We start from the raw sequence: 13,152 nt of genomic DNA on the forward strand, positions 1-13,152 counted from the left end.
GCCAAGATGGCTTATAAATTCAAATTTAAAAATTCAAGATACTATAAAACCCCACGTAACCCTTTCCGCATTTAAAAAAACAATTATAGCCTGCCTTTCTGCCCTCACAAAGTCCACCAAGGCAGCCAATAAATTAAACTATACATAGTAAAATCACATTTTAAAACCATTAAAATCAATCAAAACAAAAAAAAACATTAAAACCAGAACAAAAACATAGAAACAACCATTAAAACATTTAAAACAATTAAAACATTGAGCAGGATAGAGGGATCACTGAGGGAATACCAAACCAAACAAAAAAGTCTTAATCCACTAGCAGAAGACAGTAACGGAACGGGAAAGACCAATCTCCCTGCGAAGAGAGTTCCAGAGTTTTGGTGCCATGACCAAGGCAGCCCTCTCCTGGGTTGCCACCCACCTAATCTTAGAAGGTGGGGGCATCTGAAGCAAGGCCTCCAAAGATGACTGCACGTAGGCTCATCAGTGAGATGATGGTCCTTCAGGACCATATAAGGTTTTAAAGGTAAACACCAGCACCTTGAATTGTGCCTGGAAACAAATTGGGAGCCAGTGTAAATGGCCCAAAACTGAAGTGATATGGTCCCTACAACACACTCCAGTCAATACCCTGGCAGCAGCATCCTGCACCAACTGAGGTTTCTGAACACTTCTCAAGGAAAGCCCCACATAGTGCACTGCAGTAATATAATCTAGATGTAAGCAAGGCATGTTCCACGTTGCCCAGATTTTTTCTTTTCTGCCCAGGAAAGGCCACAGCTAGCTAACCAGCTGAAGCTGGCAAAAGGTACTCCTGGCCACAGCTGCTTATCCAGCAGTAGGCCTGGGTTCAACAGCTCACCCCCATGATGGATCTGTTCCTGAGAGCGCAACCTCATTCAGAACCTCACAAAAATGCCTTAAGCCTATACCTCATTAGGGTGAGCACGACGAGATGGGACACGTAAGAAGCTTATACAATTATGCATGGGGTAGAGAAAGTGGATAGACAGAATGTTTTCTTCCTTTCCTAAAATACTGGAAATCAGAGGCACCTAATGAGATTGATGGGCATGGCACCGTTTTAGGGCAGACAATGTGATTAAATTGTGGAATTCACGCCAGAGGATGTAGTGATGGCCACTAATACGGATGGCTTTAAAAGGAAATTAGATAAGATTCATGGATGAAAGTTCATCAGTGGCTACTATGCAAAAAAGGTAAAGGTGCCCTGTGCAAGCACCAGGTCATTCCTGACCCATGGGGTGACGTCACATCCTGACATTTGCTAGGCAGAGTTTGTTTCTATGGGGTGGTTTGCCAGTGCCTTCCCCAGTCATCTTCCCTTTACCCCCAGCAAGCTGGGTACTCATTTTACCGACCTCGGAAGGATGTAAGGCTGAGTCGACCTTGAGCCGGCTACCTGGAACCAACTTCTGTCAGGATCGAACTCAGGTCGTGAGCAGAGCTTGGACTGCAGTACTGCAGCTTACCACTCTGCGCCACAGGGGCTCCTAGACATGGTGCCTAAAGGGAATCTTTACATACAGAGGCAATAAACTTCTTAATACCAGAACCAGGAGGCAACATCAAGGGAAGGCCTTGGCATCTATGCCCTGTTGTTGTCTCTCAAGAGCAACTGTTGGCCTCTGTGTGATGGCCTCCCGTATAATGGGAGCTATGATGTAAATGGCACAGGCTCTAGTTGATGCCAGGCAAGCTACCTTTAGTGAGGGGTCAACAGGCACATGAAGACGTATGGGAAGAGATAAGTGTATAAGACACAGGTAGAGATGGCACACAGGAACTAACAAGCTGTAATATGGAAGGGTCCCTGGTGGTCCCTTCCAACTAGATGGCCATCTGTCAGTAATGCTGATTCTATGACCTTAGGCAGATCATGAGAGGGAGGGCATCTTGGCCATCTTCTGGGCATGGAATAGGGGTCATTGGGGGTGTGGGGGGAAGATAGTTGTGAACTTCCTGCACTGTGCAGGCGGTTGGACTAGATGACCCTGGTGGTCCCTTCCAACTCTATGATTCTATGATGAGAAAGATCTGTGACTGGGTGTTTCAATATTTTAAATTTCTTTTTAAAAAATAGTCATAGAGAACTTGAATCAGGATGGAAGCACTGGAGATTAATCCCCCACCCTGCATACACACACTTTCCTGGATATAATTCCTTTCCCACCACACTCTTAGGCAGCTGTCAGCCCAGACAGAAAAAAAGACAGTCTATCTTTCAGGGCTAATAGATTTTGGATCAGAGTGCAGTTTCTGTGCGGGAAACAGTGAGGCAGAACAGGTTATCCACACACTAGCTCTCATTCAAACAGGGGCATTCCCACAGCTGTTGTAAAATGAACTTTAAAATATCAGGCGATCCAATTAAGGAACTCTCATATCTTGCATCTGTAAGCCCCAAGAACCCAAAATGTACGAAGTTTAGTCTTTCTTTGTTTTCTTAAGAGGCGAGCATGCTGGCCGTTGTTGCAGTTCTATGGCCATTATTTCAAACACCATTGGCCTCAGAGAAAACTGAGATTTCATGTGTGAGAATTAAAAAAAAATCCTTACCTAGTGGAGGCTGAAGCATTCCTCCATTCTTCTCACAGGTTCCAACTGGCTGTATGTCAGATGAATCAACAAGCCTCCAGAAGTCATTTTTATTGTCACTTCCATCCAGTCGCAACCTTAATCTGGCACCCGTAATTCCAATAACTGTAGCTATACATACAGAGGTAATATTGCGAGGGTCATGAGCTTCCAGTTTCATACCCACTTTGAAATCATTAGTAGGTGGAATCCTAGACTACAGGAAGGAAAAAGTGAGGTATTATTGAACTAGAATCTCAGGAGAGGGGAAGAGAACATACTAGTAGTACTTTTCTAGAGAGATAGTTGTATTTTTAGGATAATATGGAACATTTATTCATTTTTCTCACTATCACAATTGCTTCTCATCCTTTTATACCAAGATAAAGTGTACATGGCTAGAAAATTTTAGGCGCTCAAAACAGTCGACTCCAATACCTAGATACCAATATACTCAGACCAACCTAATGAACTTAGTGGCCAAGCAGGGATTTGAAACAGAGCCAGCCGTATCTAAACTCAACATAGGATCTTACACAAATAAATTATTTTGTAGTGTATTGTAGTATGCTGACAGTTGTCATACAGATTTTAATTAGGGATGGTTGTGAATGTTTATTAGATTGGATTTTGCAATTGAAACAGGGCACCACTCTCTTAGACTGCTCATCTGACCAAACCACGTTCCAAGGGACTCATGACAAGCAGTCTGACCAAGTCTGAGTCCAAGAATCAATCCTGGCACTTCAGAGATGACACTGTAAGGCAGGGGTGGGGAACATCAGGCCCTGGGGCCATTTAAGGCCCGCAAAATCATTTGGTCTGGCCCTTGTGCGTCCTGGCAAATCTCTAGCTCAGAAGAATCTAAGACTGGTGATCCGCCCCCTCCCACAGACAGGAATAGCCTCTATTCAAGGTGGATGTTAGTTTGTTTTGCCGAGAAAAGGAACCTTTCCCCCCCTTGCAGAAGAGTCATTAGCTAGAGCTGCTAGGACCACCCAAGAAACTGTGTTAACCCTTCCCACCCGGGCCGTGGAGAAACGTATTCCCTCTGTACTACAAGAAGGCTGGGGGCGGAAGTGATAACAATGGAGGGGTTGAAGAGGGCAGTGCCAGAATACATGGGGGGGGGGGAGTTCTTAGCCAGTGTGTCCTCCTTTCATCCCTACAGGCAGAGGTAGCAGGAGCCGGCTGTAGAATCCAGCCCCGACTATGCAGAGCAGGAGCAGCTCCGGCGTGCAACTGGACGGCTACACCCGGCTGGTGCAACAGACCATCCTGTGCCACCAGGTGGATGAGTGCGCCACTAGTTGGATGCCTGCCTGCTTGCCCGCGCTGGGGGGGTCATCTGGGGAAGCTACCTGCTTGGAGCTTGGTCGGCTAATTTTTAAGTTGATAATTTTGTGTGGCCCGCGAATGATGTTATAAATATCCAAATGGCCCTTGGCGGAAAAAAGGTTCCCCACCCCTGCTGTAAGGGCCTGAGTCATTTCTTTTAGCCCAGATGGGCACACTTCCATGCTTCCAGAAATAAGGTAGGCACTTATTGATGGTTCTATACGTTTCTGGTCTAGTCTCAGATCCCCAGAATGTTAAATTTTGGGACTTGGAAAAGCAACCCAGGTGCTTAGATTTTGTTCTGTAAGTGCCTGGCTCACTTCTCCAAATTTAGAAGTGCATATTCCGGCCCCAGAAGCAAGCATTTGCGCTTTGAAAGACTTGATCCAGACTCTTAGCGAGCCATTTAAGTGCCTGGGTCAGTTGTTGTTTTCCCCCAGTGCCTGCAATTTTTGTAGACATTCGATGTGGAGGGGGGAAGAGGAGGAGACATTCCCTCTCCACTCATGTTCTTTTAAAATTTTCTAACTCTGATGGAAAAATTTTAGATCCAATCCCAGGAGTGACCAATTAGGATTGGGCCCTAAATGGGATGAAAATGTAGGGATCGCAAGTGCACTTCAAATCAGTGTGGAGAAGGGGTTATTAATTTCATGGTGGAATTTAACTTAAGCTGATTATTTCAAAAGACTTTAAAGATGTTTGTTAATCTCATTTTAAAAAAAATATTTTAGTATGACATGTAATATATCCATCTGGGTTGTAATACAAGCCTATATTAAATGCAAGAAATATCTAAAAGCTACAATGGTAAGCTACAGCACAAAATGAAGTTTAATATTATTAACATATCAAAAGTTCTACCTGTCTGAAACAATGTGAGGGAGCAGCCAGGGATCCGGTCTCTTTCAAGTAGTTTTCCCAGCTAAAATACTCTTTTAAAAAAGACAGAAAAAACAATTTTAAACGTATCTCCTTTTAAATACATATAAAAATTCTTCAGATACTTTTATAATTCTGTATATTTGCCATATTTGCGGGGGATAGGCAGAAAACATACACACAGAGGGACAGGACAGAAAGAGAATCCCTTTGTCTTCCTCCTTGACCACACACACACAAACATACTATGATATTCCCTTTCCACTTTCCTTTTACCTTCCAGAAGCTGAAGCAGCATCAGAAGGAGCAGGAGGAGGAGGCAGCTTACAAGCATCTGAAGCTGAACAGAGCTGCTAGGCAAGCAGGGCATATACAAATTGATAGCACAGGCAGGGTATTTTATGCATTGCTCTGTCAATAGGTATAACTTTGGAATATGCATATTAAGAAATATGTTGAAAATCTTTGTTTATACTGGCAAAAGTTGCACTTTCCTCAGGCCTTCATCTGAATGGGCACACGTGTTAGTTTTTTGTGTGCATTCATTGCCCACGAATTCCAATTTAGATAAAGATTAAATCACTAAAATAATAAAATGCTGCCACCTAGTGGCTCTTCTAGATACATACATGTCATGGGAGTATTCAATAGTAGATTCATACTGCATTCTGTGAGCGTAGATCAAATATTCCAGGTTGTGAGGTTTGGCCTACTAGGTTTGACCCCAAATGACTTGAATGCCTGAAGAACAGGTATGCACTGGATTTCTGCAAAAATGCTGCCAGTCCAAATAGATCAACTGCCATAAGCAGTTAATCCTGACAAGACATAGATAATGCTGGTTGGGAGATCTTGAAGGACACTGTGCCTCACACTTTCAATGGGGTTCAGGTAAAGCTTGCTCACCCAATTCAAAACCTAGGGGTTTATACTGGATCCAGCATTACTCCTGGAGAAACAAGTTAATGCAGCTGGGGGGGGGGGGACAATTTCTACCAATTCAGGCTACCTAGAAAGATGGCCTCCTAACCTCAACTCAGCTGATCTGACCACCTGGATCCATTCCATGGTAACATCAAGACTAGACTACTGTAATGCACTCTCCATAGGTGTCCCCTCAAAGTAAACTTACAGACTCCAGTTGGTGTACATTGTTACAGCTCAGTTATTAGCCAGAGCATGCATATTACTCCCATTCTCCAGTCATTCTGTTGGCTACCTATCAGACACTGAGGTCAACGCACTGGCTATCACACACAAAGCCCTATGAAAACCCACCTTGAGTCTCAAGGAGAAAGGCAGACTATATATAATGTAAACAAATAAAATAAAATACTTCTTAGACAAACAACAAATAGCAGGAGAAGCAGCACAATAAGGATGTAGGGCAGTACAGCTCCACTGGGCTGTGGGGCGACATGTCTCTTTAGTAAGCTGATTGCTCTGCACTGTAGTGTTAGGAGGGAACACATTGAAGCAACCTGCTGAACAGCCACAAAAGGGTCGAGGAACAGAGAAATGGGCCACTGAAAAATTTCAAATCAAGGAGAGTATTTTAACCTGTGGGGATGTTTAAAATGCTGAGTGTTTTTAATTAATATAGTGGTAGTAGTAGAAGTGAGAGCTGGCATAGTGTAGGGGTTAAGGTGTTGGTCTAGGACCGTGTTGGCGAACCTATGGCATGCGTGCCGACTCCGGCACGTGTCGCCCTCTCTGCTGGCACGTACGGCTCAGCTGGGCGGCGGGGCCCCTGCTCTCCCAGCCGCCAGCTTTGAACTGCTCTGTGCTGCCTGCAGGCAGCGCGGAGCAGTTCAAAGGCCCCACCCCCTTCCCTGGACTCTCCGCCGCCCAGCCTTTCCCCTCTCCCCCCCCCCCCCTCTGGCCAAAAAACCCTTTGCAGGGCGCATGAGGCGTCTGCCGCCCTCCAGCCCCCTTCTCCCTCTCCCTCCCCCCACCGGCCAAAAACCCCTTTGCGGGCGCACGAGGCAGCTGCCGCCCTCCAGCCCCCTTCTCCCTCCCCCCCCTCCCCGGCCAAAAATCCCTTTGCAGACTATGGAGGCCAACACAGAGCGGCGGCGCCTCCTTAAAAGCGGCTGCACATGGCTGGCCTCCACTGTTGGCTTGCTAGTCGCTAGAGATGGTAGGTTGGTAAATTGCTCCTCCTAACCTGAGTCCGCCTCCCTCCCCGAGTCCCCGGGGTAGTTCTCCCGACCTGGACTGGAGTCCGCTGTGTTTCCAAGTGCATCTCTTCCCCCGCCCCCGTTTCCTTTCCTCCCAGCCTGGGCTGGAAATGAAGCAGCAACTTTCCTTAGTTGGAGGGGGAGGGTAGTTCTCCCGACCTGGAGCCTGCGGTGTATCCAAGTGCATCTCTTCTCCCCCACCTGTTTCTTTCCTCCCCCCCCCCCCGTTTCTTTCCTCCCAGCCTGGGCTGGAAAGAAGCTACTTTCCTTAGTTGGAGGGGGAGGATAGTTTTCCCGACCTGGAGCCTGCGGTGTTTCCAAGTGCATCTCTTCTCCCCCCCCCCCCCCATTTTCTTTCCTCCCAGCCTGGGCTGGAATTCTCTCCTCTGATCCTGGAGAGAATAGGGATGCATCATGACTAGTATCCATTTTGACTAGTAGTCATGAATACCCTTCTCCTCCATGAACATGTCCACTCCCCTCTTAAAACCTTCCAAGTTGGCAGCCATCACCACACCCTAGGGGAGTTCCACAATTTAACTATGTGTTGTATAAAGAAATACTTCCTTTTATCCGTTTTGAGTCTCTCACCCTCCAGTCTGGCGGCAGGGGGGAAGGAGAGGAGAATTCTCCCTTTTCTTTCCACCCAGCCTGGGCTGGGCAAGAGGCAGGAGCTGCCCTTTACTCACCCGCAGGAGAGGCAGGCACTGGCCTTGGCTGACTTGGGAAAAGGGATGTATTAAAATGAATGAGAGGATTGCCCATTTGAAACAGTGGGAGAGGCTGCACAGCCCACTGAAGATAATGGGAGCCAGGATTGCCCATTGACTTGCATGCGCTCCTTTGAAATAGGTTACAGCACAAAAAATTGCAAAGAAAATGTGGCATAGATATTCCATTAAGGTCTCTGGGCATAGCTACATTACTCTGCGACTGGAATGACAGCTGCCAGGACTAGTAGAAGTGTTCTGCGACTGGAATGACTAGCCTTGGAGTGGAATGACAGCCCCTGAGATTAGGAGAATGATTCTGCAACTGCAGTAACAGCCCCAGAAGTGGAATGACAGCCCCTGGGACTAGCAGAAGTGTTCTGGGACTGGAATGACAGCCCCCAGAGTGGAATGACAGCCCGGTCATTCCAGTCCCAGAACACTTCTGGTAGTCCCAGAGGCTGTCATTGCACTCTGGGGGCTGTCATTCCAGTCCCAGAATAATGTAGCTAGGCTCAGAAACCTTACTGGAAAATCCATTCCACATTGTTTTTGCTACTCTTTCTCCATGAAGCTAAGGGTGGCTCATTTATTTAGCCTTAGTTTTATCCTTACAGCACTCCTCAGAGATAACAAGAGACACCGTGTGTGTGTGTCTAAAGTGTGGTTTCCATGGTAGAGTAGGGATTTGAACCTGGGTTTCTCAGATCCTAGTCTGACACCTTAACCACTATATCATGCTGGAGAACAACCAGGAAATTGTTAATCATTTAAGCTAATTAAAATTTCAGTATTCAGGTTAAATTTCCGTGTTGGCACTTGGCGATAAATAAGTGGGTTTTGGGTTGCAGTTTGGGCACTCGGTCTCTAAAAGGTTCACCATCACTGGTCTAGGATCTGGGAAACCCAGGTTTGAATCCCCACTCGTGCCATGGAAGCTTGGTGGGTGACCCTGGGCCAGTCACACACTCTTGGCAAGTATTTGGACGGGAAACCTCCAAGGAATACCAGGGTGGAGGCAGGCAATGGCAAACCACCTCTGAATGTCTCTTGCCTTGAAAACCCTACGGGGTCGCCATAAGTCAGTTGGGACTTGACGGCAAAACAAAAAAAATAGTAGTACTAGTAGCAGTAAAAAGATCTTTTGATGTTTTTTTTCCTTTCTACCCTTTCCTGGAGCTATGACTGATACAGGCTAGAAATCTTTTAAAAAATAAATATTAGAACTTTCCCCCACCAGGTGGCTGAAGTGAAGTACTACGAAGCTCCCACAGCACAACATTCCATCCCAAGGGTGGTTGAGCCGACATTGTCCTAGAGTCCCACCTTTATTGTGAGATCTATGTCCTTAATTTGGACTTTTAGATGGAAAAATATTTCAGCGTCAAATCTTACTAGTAACCCAGGCGTCTTGAACAATAAATATGTTAATTTTCATTTTCCTGGGATTCTACTGATTCTCCCCATTTTGAGAGAGAGAGTTTATGCAATTTTCAGATTTTGCTCTTGAGCAGTGTCTTAAGCTACACGTGTACCAAATTTCCACTTCTGAAATATGTGTATACACATACACACACATATACAAACTAGAAGCGCTACAGGAAACATAATAAATATTCTAGCAAGCAGAGTCCTAGTGGTATTTTTGGTGACTGAGGAATGAAAAGTTTTGCGATTTTATAAAAAAGGATATTCACTATATGGTCATAATATGGTTAGCATATCTAGAACTACTCTACAAATGTGCATACAACAATATCACTAATTGTATTAGATCTTTGTTTACTACTAATTGTATTAGATCTTTGTTTACAGAAAGAAGCATACACCTCCTCTGTGGTGCAAAGTGCTCCTGCCCATCTTTGGTTTGCACGGTAGCTGAAGCTTTTTCCAGATAAGCAAGATCTGGGCGCAGTTATCCATGTTCTGATCCCATCCACATTAGACTAATACAATGCACTAAATGTGGAACTATATATGAAGTCTGTCTGGAAGCTCTGGACAGTTCAAAACATAACAGCAAGACTGCTAAGCGGCACAAGCTATTAGAACATAATAAGTGGGAACCCGCAAATACTTGCGTGAAGCAGCTCATTTCCTCCTCAACCACTATTTCTTCTTTCCCTTTCCTGAAAGCCCCCATAGCCTCTCCCCTTTTCCTGTGTCCTTTTTAGGGTTGCCAGCTCCAGGTTAAGAAATTCCTGGAGATTTGGGGGGTGGAGCCTTGGGAGGGCAAAGTCTGGGGAGGGAAGCGACTTCAGCAGGGTATAATGCCATAAAGTCCACCCTCAAAAGCAGCCATTTTCTCCAGAGGAACTGATCTCTGTCATCTGGCGATCAGTTGTAATTCCAAGTGATATCTCGCTCCCATCTGGAGGATGGCAACCCTAACCTGGAGTTGGTAACCCAAACTGCTTCCCACCCAATAGCCAATCTACCTTTATCTTCCCCTCTGTCTTAAGCTTTCCCTCTCCCCATGGCAGCCTCTACCTAGGAAAACTGTGGCCGTTTTGTGGTGCCAGCCACTGGCATAGCAGGGAACCCTCGACTTGTGGGATGGCCCCTCACATTCCCCCCCACACACTATTTCCTCTTTCCCTTCCCCTGCCATTCTCTCCTCAGTCTTCACCAACCTACCTACTATCTTCAGTTATATTATGTATTTACTTTACCCCACCGTTCTTCATAGTGGGGATCAAAGCAGTTTACATTATTCTCCTCTCCTCCTTTTTATCCGCACAACAAACCTGTGAGGTAGGTTAGGTTGAAAGTATGTGACTAGTCCAAAATCACGCAGTGAGCAAGATGCAAATTTGAACCTGGGTCTCCCAGACCCTCCTTTGAAGCTCTAACTGCTATACCACAGTGGCTTTCATAAGGTGGCCGTTGCTGAAAAGCAGCAAGCGGCTAGGTCTTGTTGAGTCATGCAAGATGAGGTTGCTGCTGGGCCTAGGTTTACCAACCTCCAAGTGGGACCTGGAGATCTCCCAGAATTACAACTTAACTCCAGATGACAAAGATCTGTCTCCCTGGAGAAAATGCCTGCTTTGGAGGATAGACTCTATGGCATTATATCTGGCTGAGTCCTCTCCCCTCCCCAAACCCCGCCCTCCTCAGACTCCACCACAAAATCTCCAGGAATTTCTCAACCTGGAGCTGGCAATCCTAGCCAGGCCTGGCCCACTGCATCCACCCTCAAAGGCCAAAACAAGCCTAGAAAGGGCCCTGCCTACTACTCACAGAACCAAGCTTGGAATGTGGATGCCTAGCAACAGCCACTGAGGGAGTCCATTGCTTAAAGCTACAGGCACTCCATTTATCATTTTGGGTTTAACTCTCCAAACTTTTTTTTTTTTAGATTTCACATTTTTCTGCAAACCTGGGGCCCTTTTCAGTTTTGTAGAAAGATAAATCTTGCCCGTCCACAGCTCCAGTCACTGGATTCACGTATACTCAGATCTGGCTGACTTTGCTACTGGTATACAGATTTGCCTATATACACACATAGACGCACTAGCTGCCACTTCTAGGCACAATTCAAACTGTTGGTTATTACTATATAAAGCTCTAAATGTTCTCAGACTTTGAGGGTTACATCCTTCTAATCCCACTGAAATAAACAAATTTAGAAGGGTTTAGGCTGTACTGTTAAAGGACTGCCTCCTCCCATATGATTCTACCTGATATTTAAGATTTTGACAAAGTGCCTCTGACTCTCATAGTTGTGACAGCTACTTTGTGGACATACCCACCACCCTGTTATTACAATACCACAGGCTCAAAAAGGTTGGAGACCCTGGCCTAAAAGCATGATAAATTCCCTTAGAGCAAATATACAGAAAACGTCTTGATCATATACAACCCTAAGCTCCAAAGATAATGCCAAATTCATATATGTAATACTAAAGGTTTACAGGGTTGCAAACAGACTTTGTTAGGCTGTCACTCATATGTAGCAACATTCAATAGTTTTAAAAGACAATGTATTAAGTTTGCATTTATAAAACGTACCATTATTTACTAACTGATTGCTTGACTGATTACTCTTCCCATGTTTTTCTTTTTTAATAGTCTTGGAATCTAAAAGACATCAGACAAAAATTTTATAGTATAATAACATTTCTGTTGAAAACTGTATTAATGCAAACCTGTTAATAGGATAAAATTAATAAAATTAATAGTTAAGTTTAGGTACATAACATGAAATGATAAATCTGCTAAGGCTGCAGTCCTACACACATTTACCTAGAACTAAGCCCCACAGAAGGCAACAGGAATTACTTCTAAGTAAACATGTTTAGGAGCATGATACACAAGCCATGTTTTCAATGCAGTTTGGGGAGACAGGAAGAAGTACAGTGTGAAAGGGAGCCACAAAAACACCTAAACATTATGTTTAGATTTTAAATGAATATCTTTTTGATTTCATAATTTTAAAATATATTCTCTTAAGTCTTCCCTTTTCCATAGTTACCCCACAGAAGTCATTGCCACAGACAGTTGTATCAGCAGCTGAGGTGTATAATTCTACCAGAAGGGTCCCATGGATGGAATCCTGAACCAATAATAAACCAATAGGTACAAACTTAAAGCAATGTTTTGTTTGCATTGTTACAATTACATAAATACCCCAATCTACAACTAGTTGAGCAAGGTATTTCAACTTTAGCCAATTTACAACCAAACCACAATCCAATTGAACAGAACACCTTATGCTTGGTTTAGCCAGTTATAAGAGCCCTGTGCTGAGATGTCCCCAACAGAAAAAGCCAGAAGCTTTTAGTTGCCTATTTCTTCTTCCAGCCTGTGGGCCAAGGGTCACCATAAGGGATCTCACATGACCCTTCATGCTACCAGACACTACAGGCAGCCATCCCTACCAGGCTATTAGGATCTAAGGGTTGGGGTTTCCCCCTAGACATTCTGCACTCTCCTAATGTAAAAAAAACAAAAACCCTTCTTTAACTATTTTCTAATAACGTTACCTTTAGCTGCTGTTTTCCCCATGGTACAATGTTTGATCGTCCTTTTCACAATGAAAACATAAATGCAGTAAGAACACTTCACTCTTCTTTTCAGTACAAGGTTCCTGTGGAGCAGCAATAAATAGATTTGGTGAAATACAAACATTTTAAAAAGTACTACAAAAATTACTGGGGGGAACTGACAAAGTTACACTGAAAGCAGGACCAAAAATCCCTATGACTTTTTAAACCCTTGTAAAGGAGTCCCGTGGCGCAGAGTGTTAAGCTGCAGTACTGCAGTCAAAAGCTCTGCCGACGACCTGAGTTCGATCCCGACGGAAGTCAGTTTCAAGTAGCCGGCTCAAGGTTGACTCAGCCTTCCATCCTTCCGAGGTCAGTCAAATGAGGACCCAGCTTGCTGGGGGTAAAGGAAAGATGACTGGGGAAGGCACTGGCAAACCACCCCGCAAAACAAAGATC

General features: G+C 44.8%; 1 protein-coding gene across 2 annotated transcripts in view; it reads right to left on the reverse strand.

Annotated features, from left to right (window-relative positions):
- SCML2 (Scm polycomb group protein like 2) overlaps positions 1-12,792 on the reverse strand; it is a 72,131-nt gene extending 59,339 nt beyond the window's left edge. For both annotated transcript variants that reach the window (XM_056862061.1, XM_056862060.1), the window contains exons 1-4: positions 12,694-12,792; positions 11,720-11,788; positions 4,801-4,871; positions 2,581-2,815 (exon numbers count right to left, since the gene is read on the reverse strand). In XM_056862061.1, coding sequence (XP_056718039.1) covers positions 2,581-2,815; positions 4,801-4,871; positions 11,720-11,788; positions 12,694-12,715 — 397 coding nt within the window. In that variant the 5' untranslated portion in view covers positions 12,716-12,792. The remainder of the gene's footprint in view (positions 1-2,580; positions 2,816-4,800; positions 4,872-11,719; positions 11,789-12,693) is intronic.
- Between the last annotated feature and the right edge of the window lie 360 nt (positions 12,793-13,152).

The sequence above is a fragment of the Euleptes europaea genome, chromosome 16 (genome assembly GCF_029931775.1).
Source record: "Euleptes europaea isolate rEulEur1 chromosome 16, rEulEur1.hap1, whole genome shotgun sequence".
NCBI lineage: Eukaryota > Metazoa > Chordata > Lepidosauria > Squamata > Sphaerodactylidae > Euleptes > Euleptes europaea.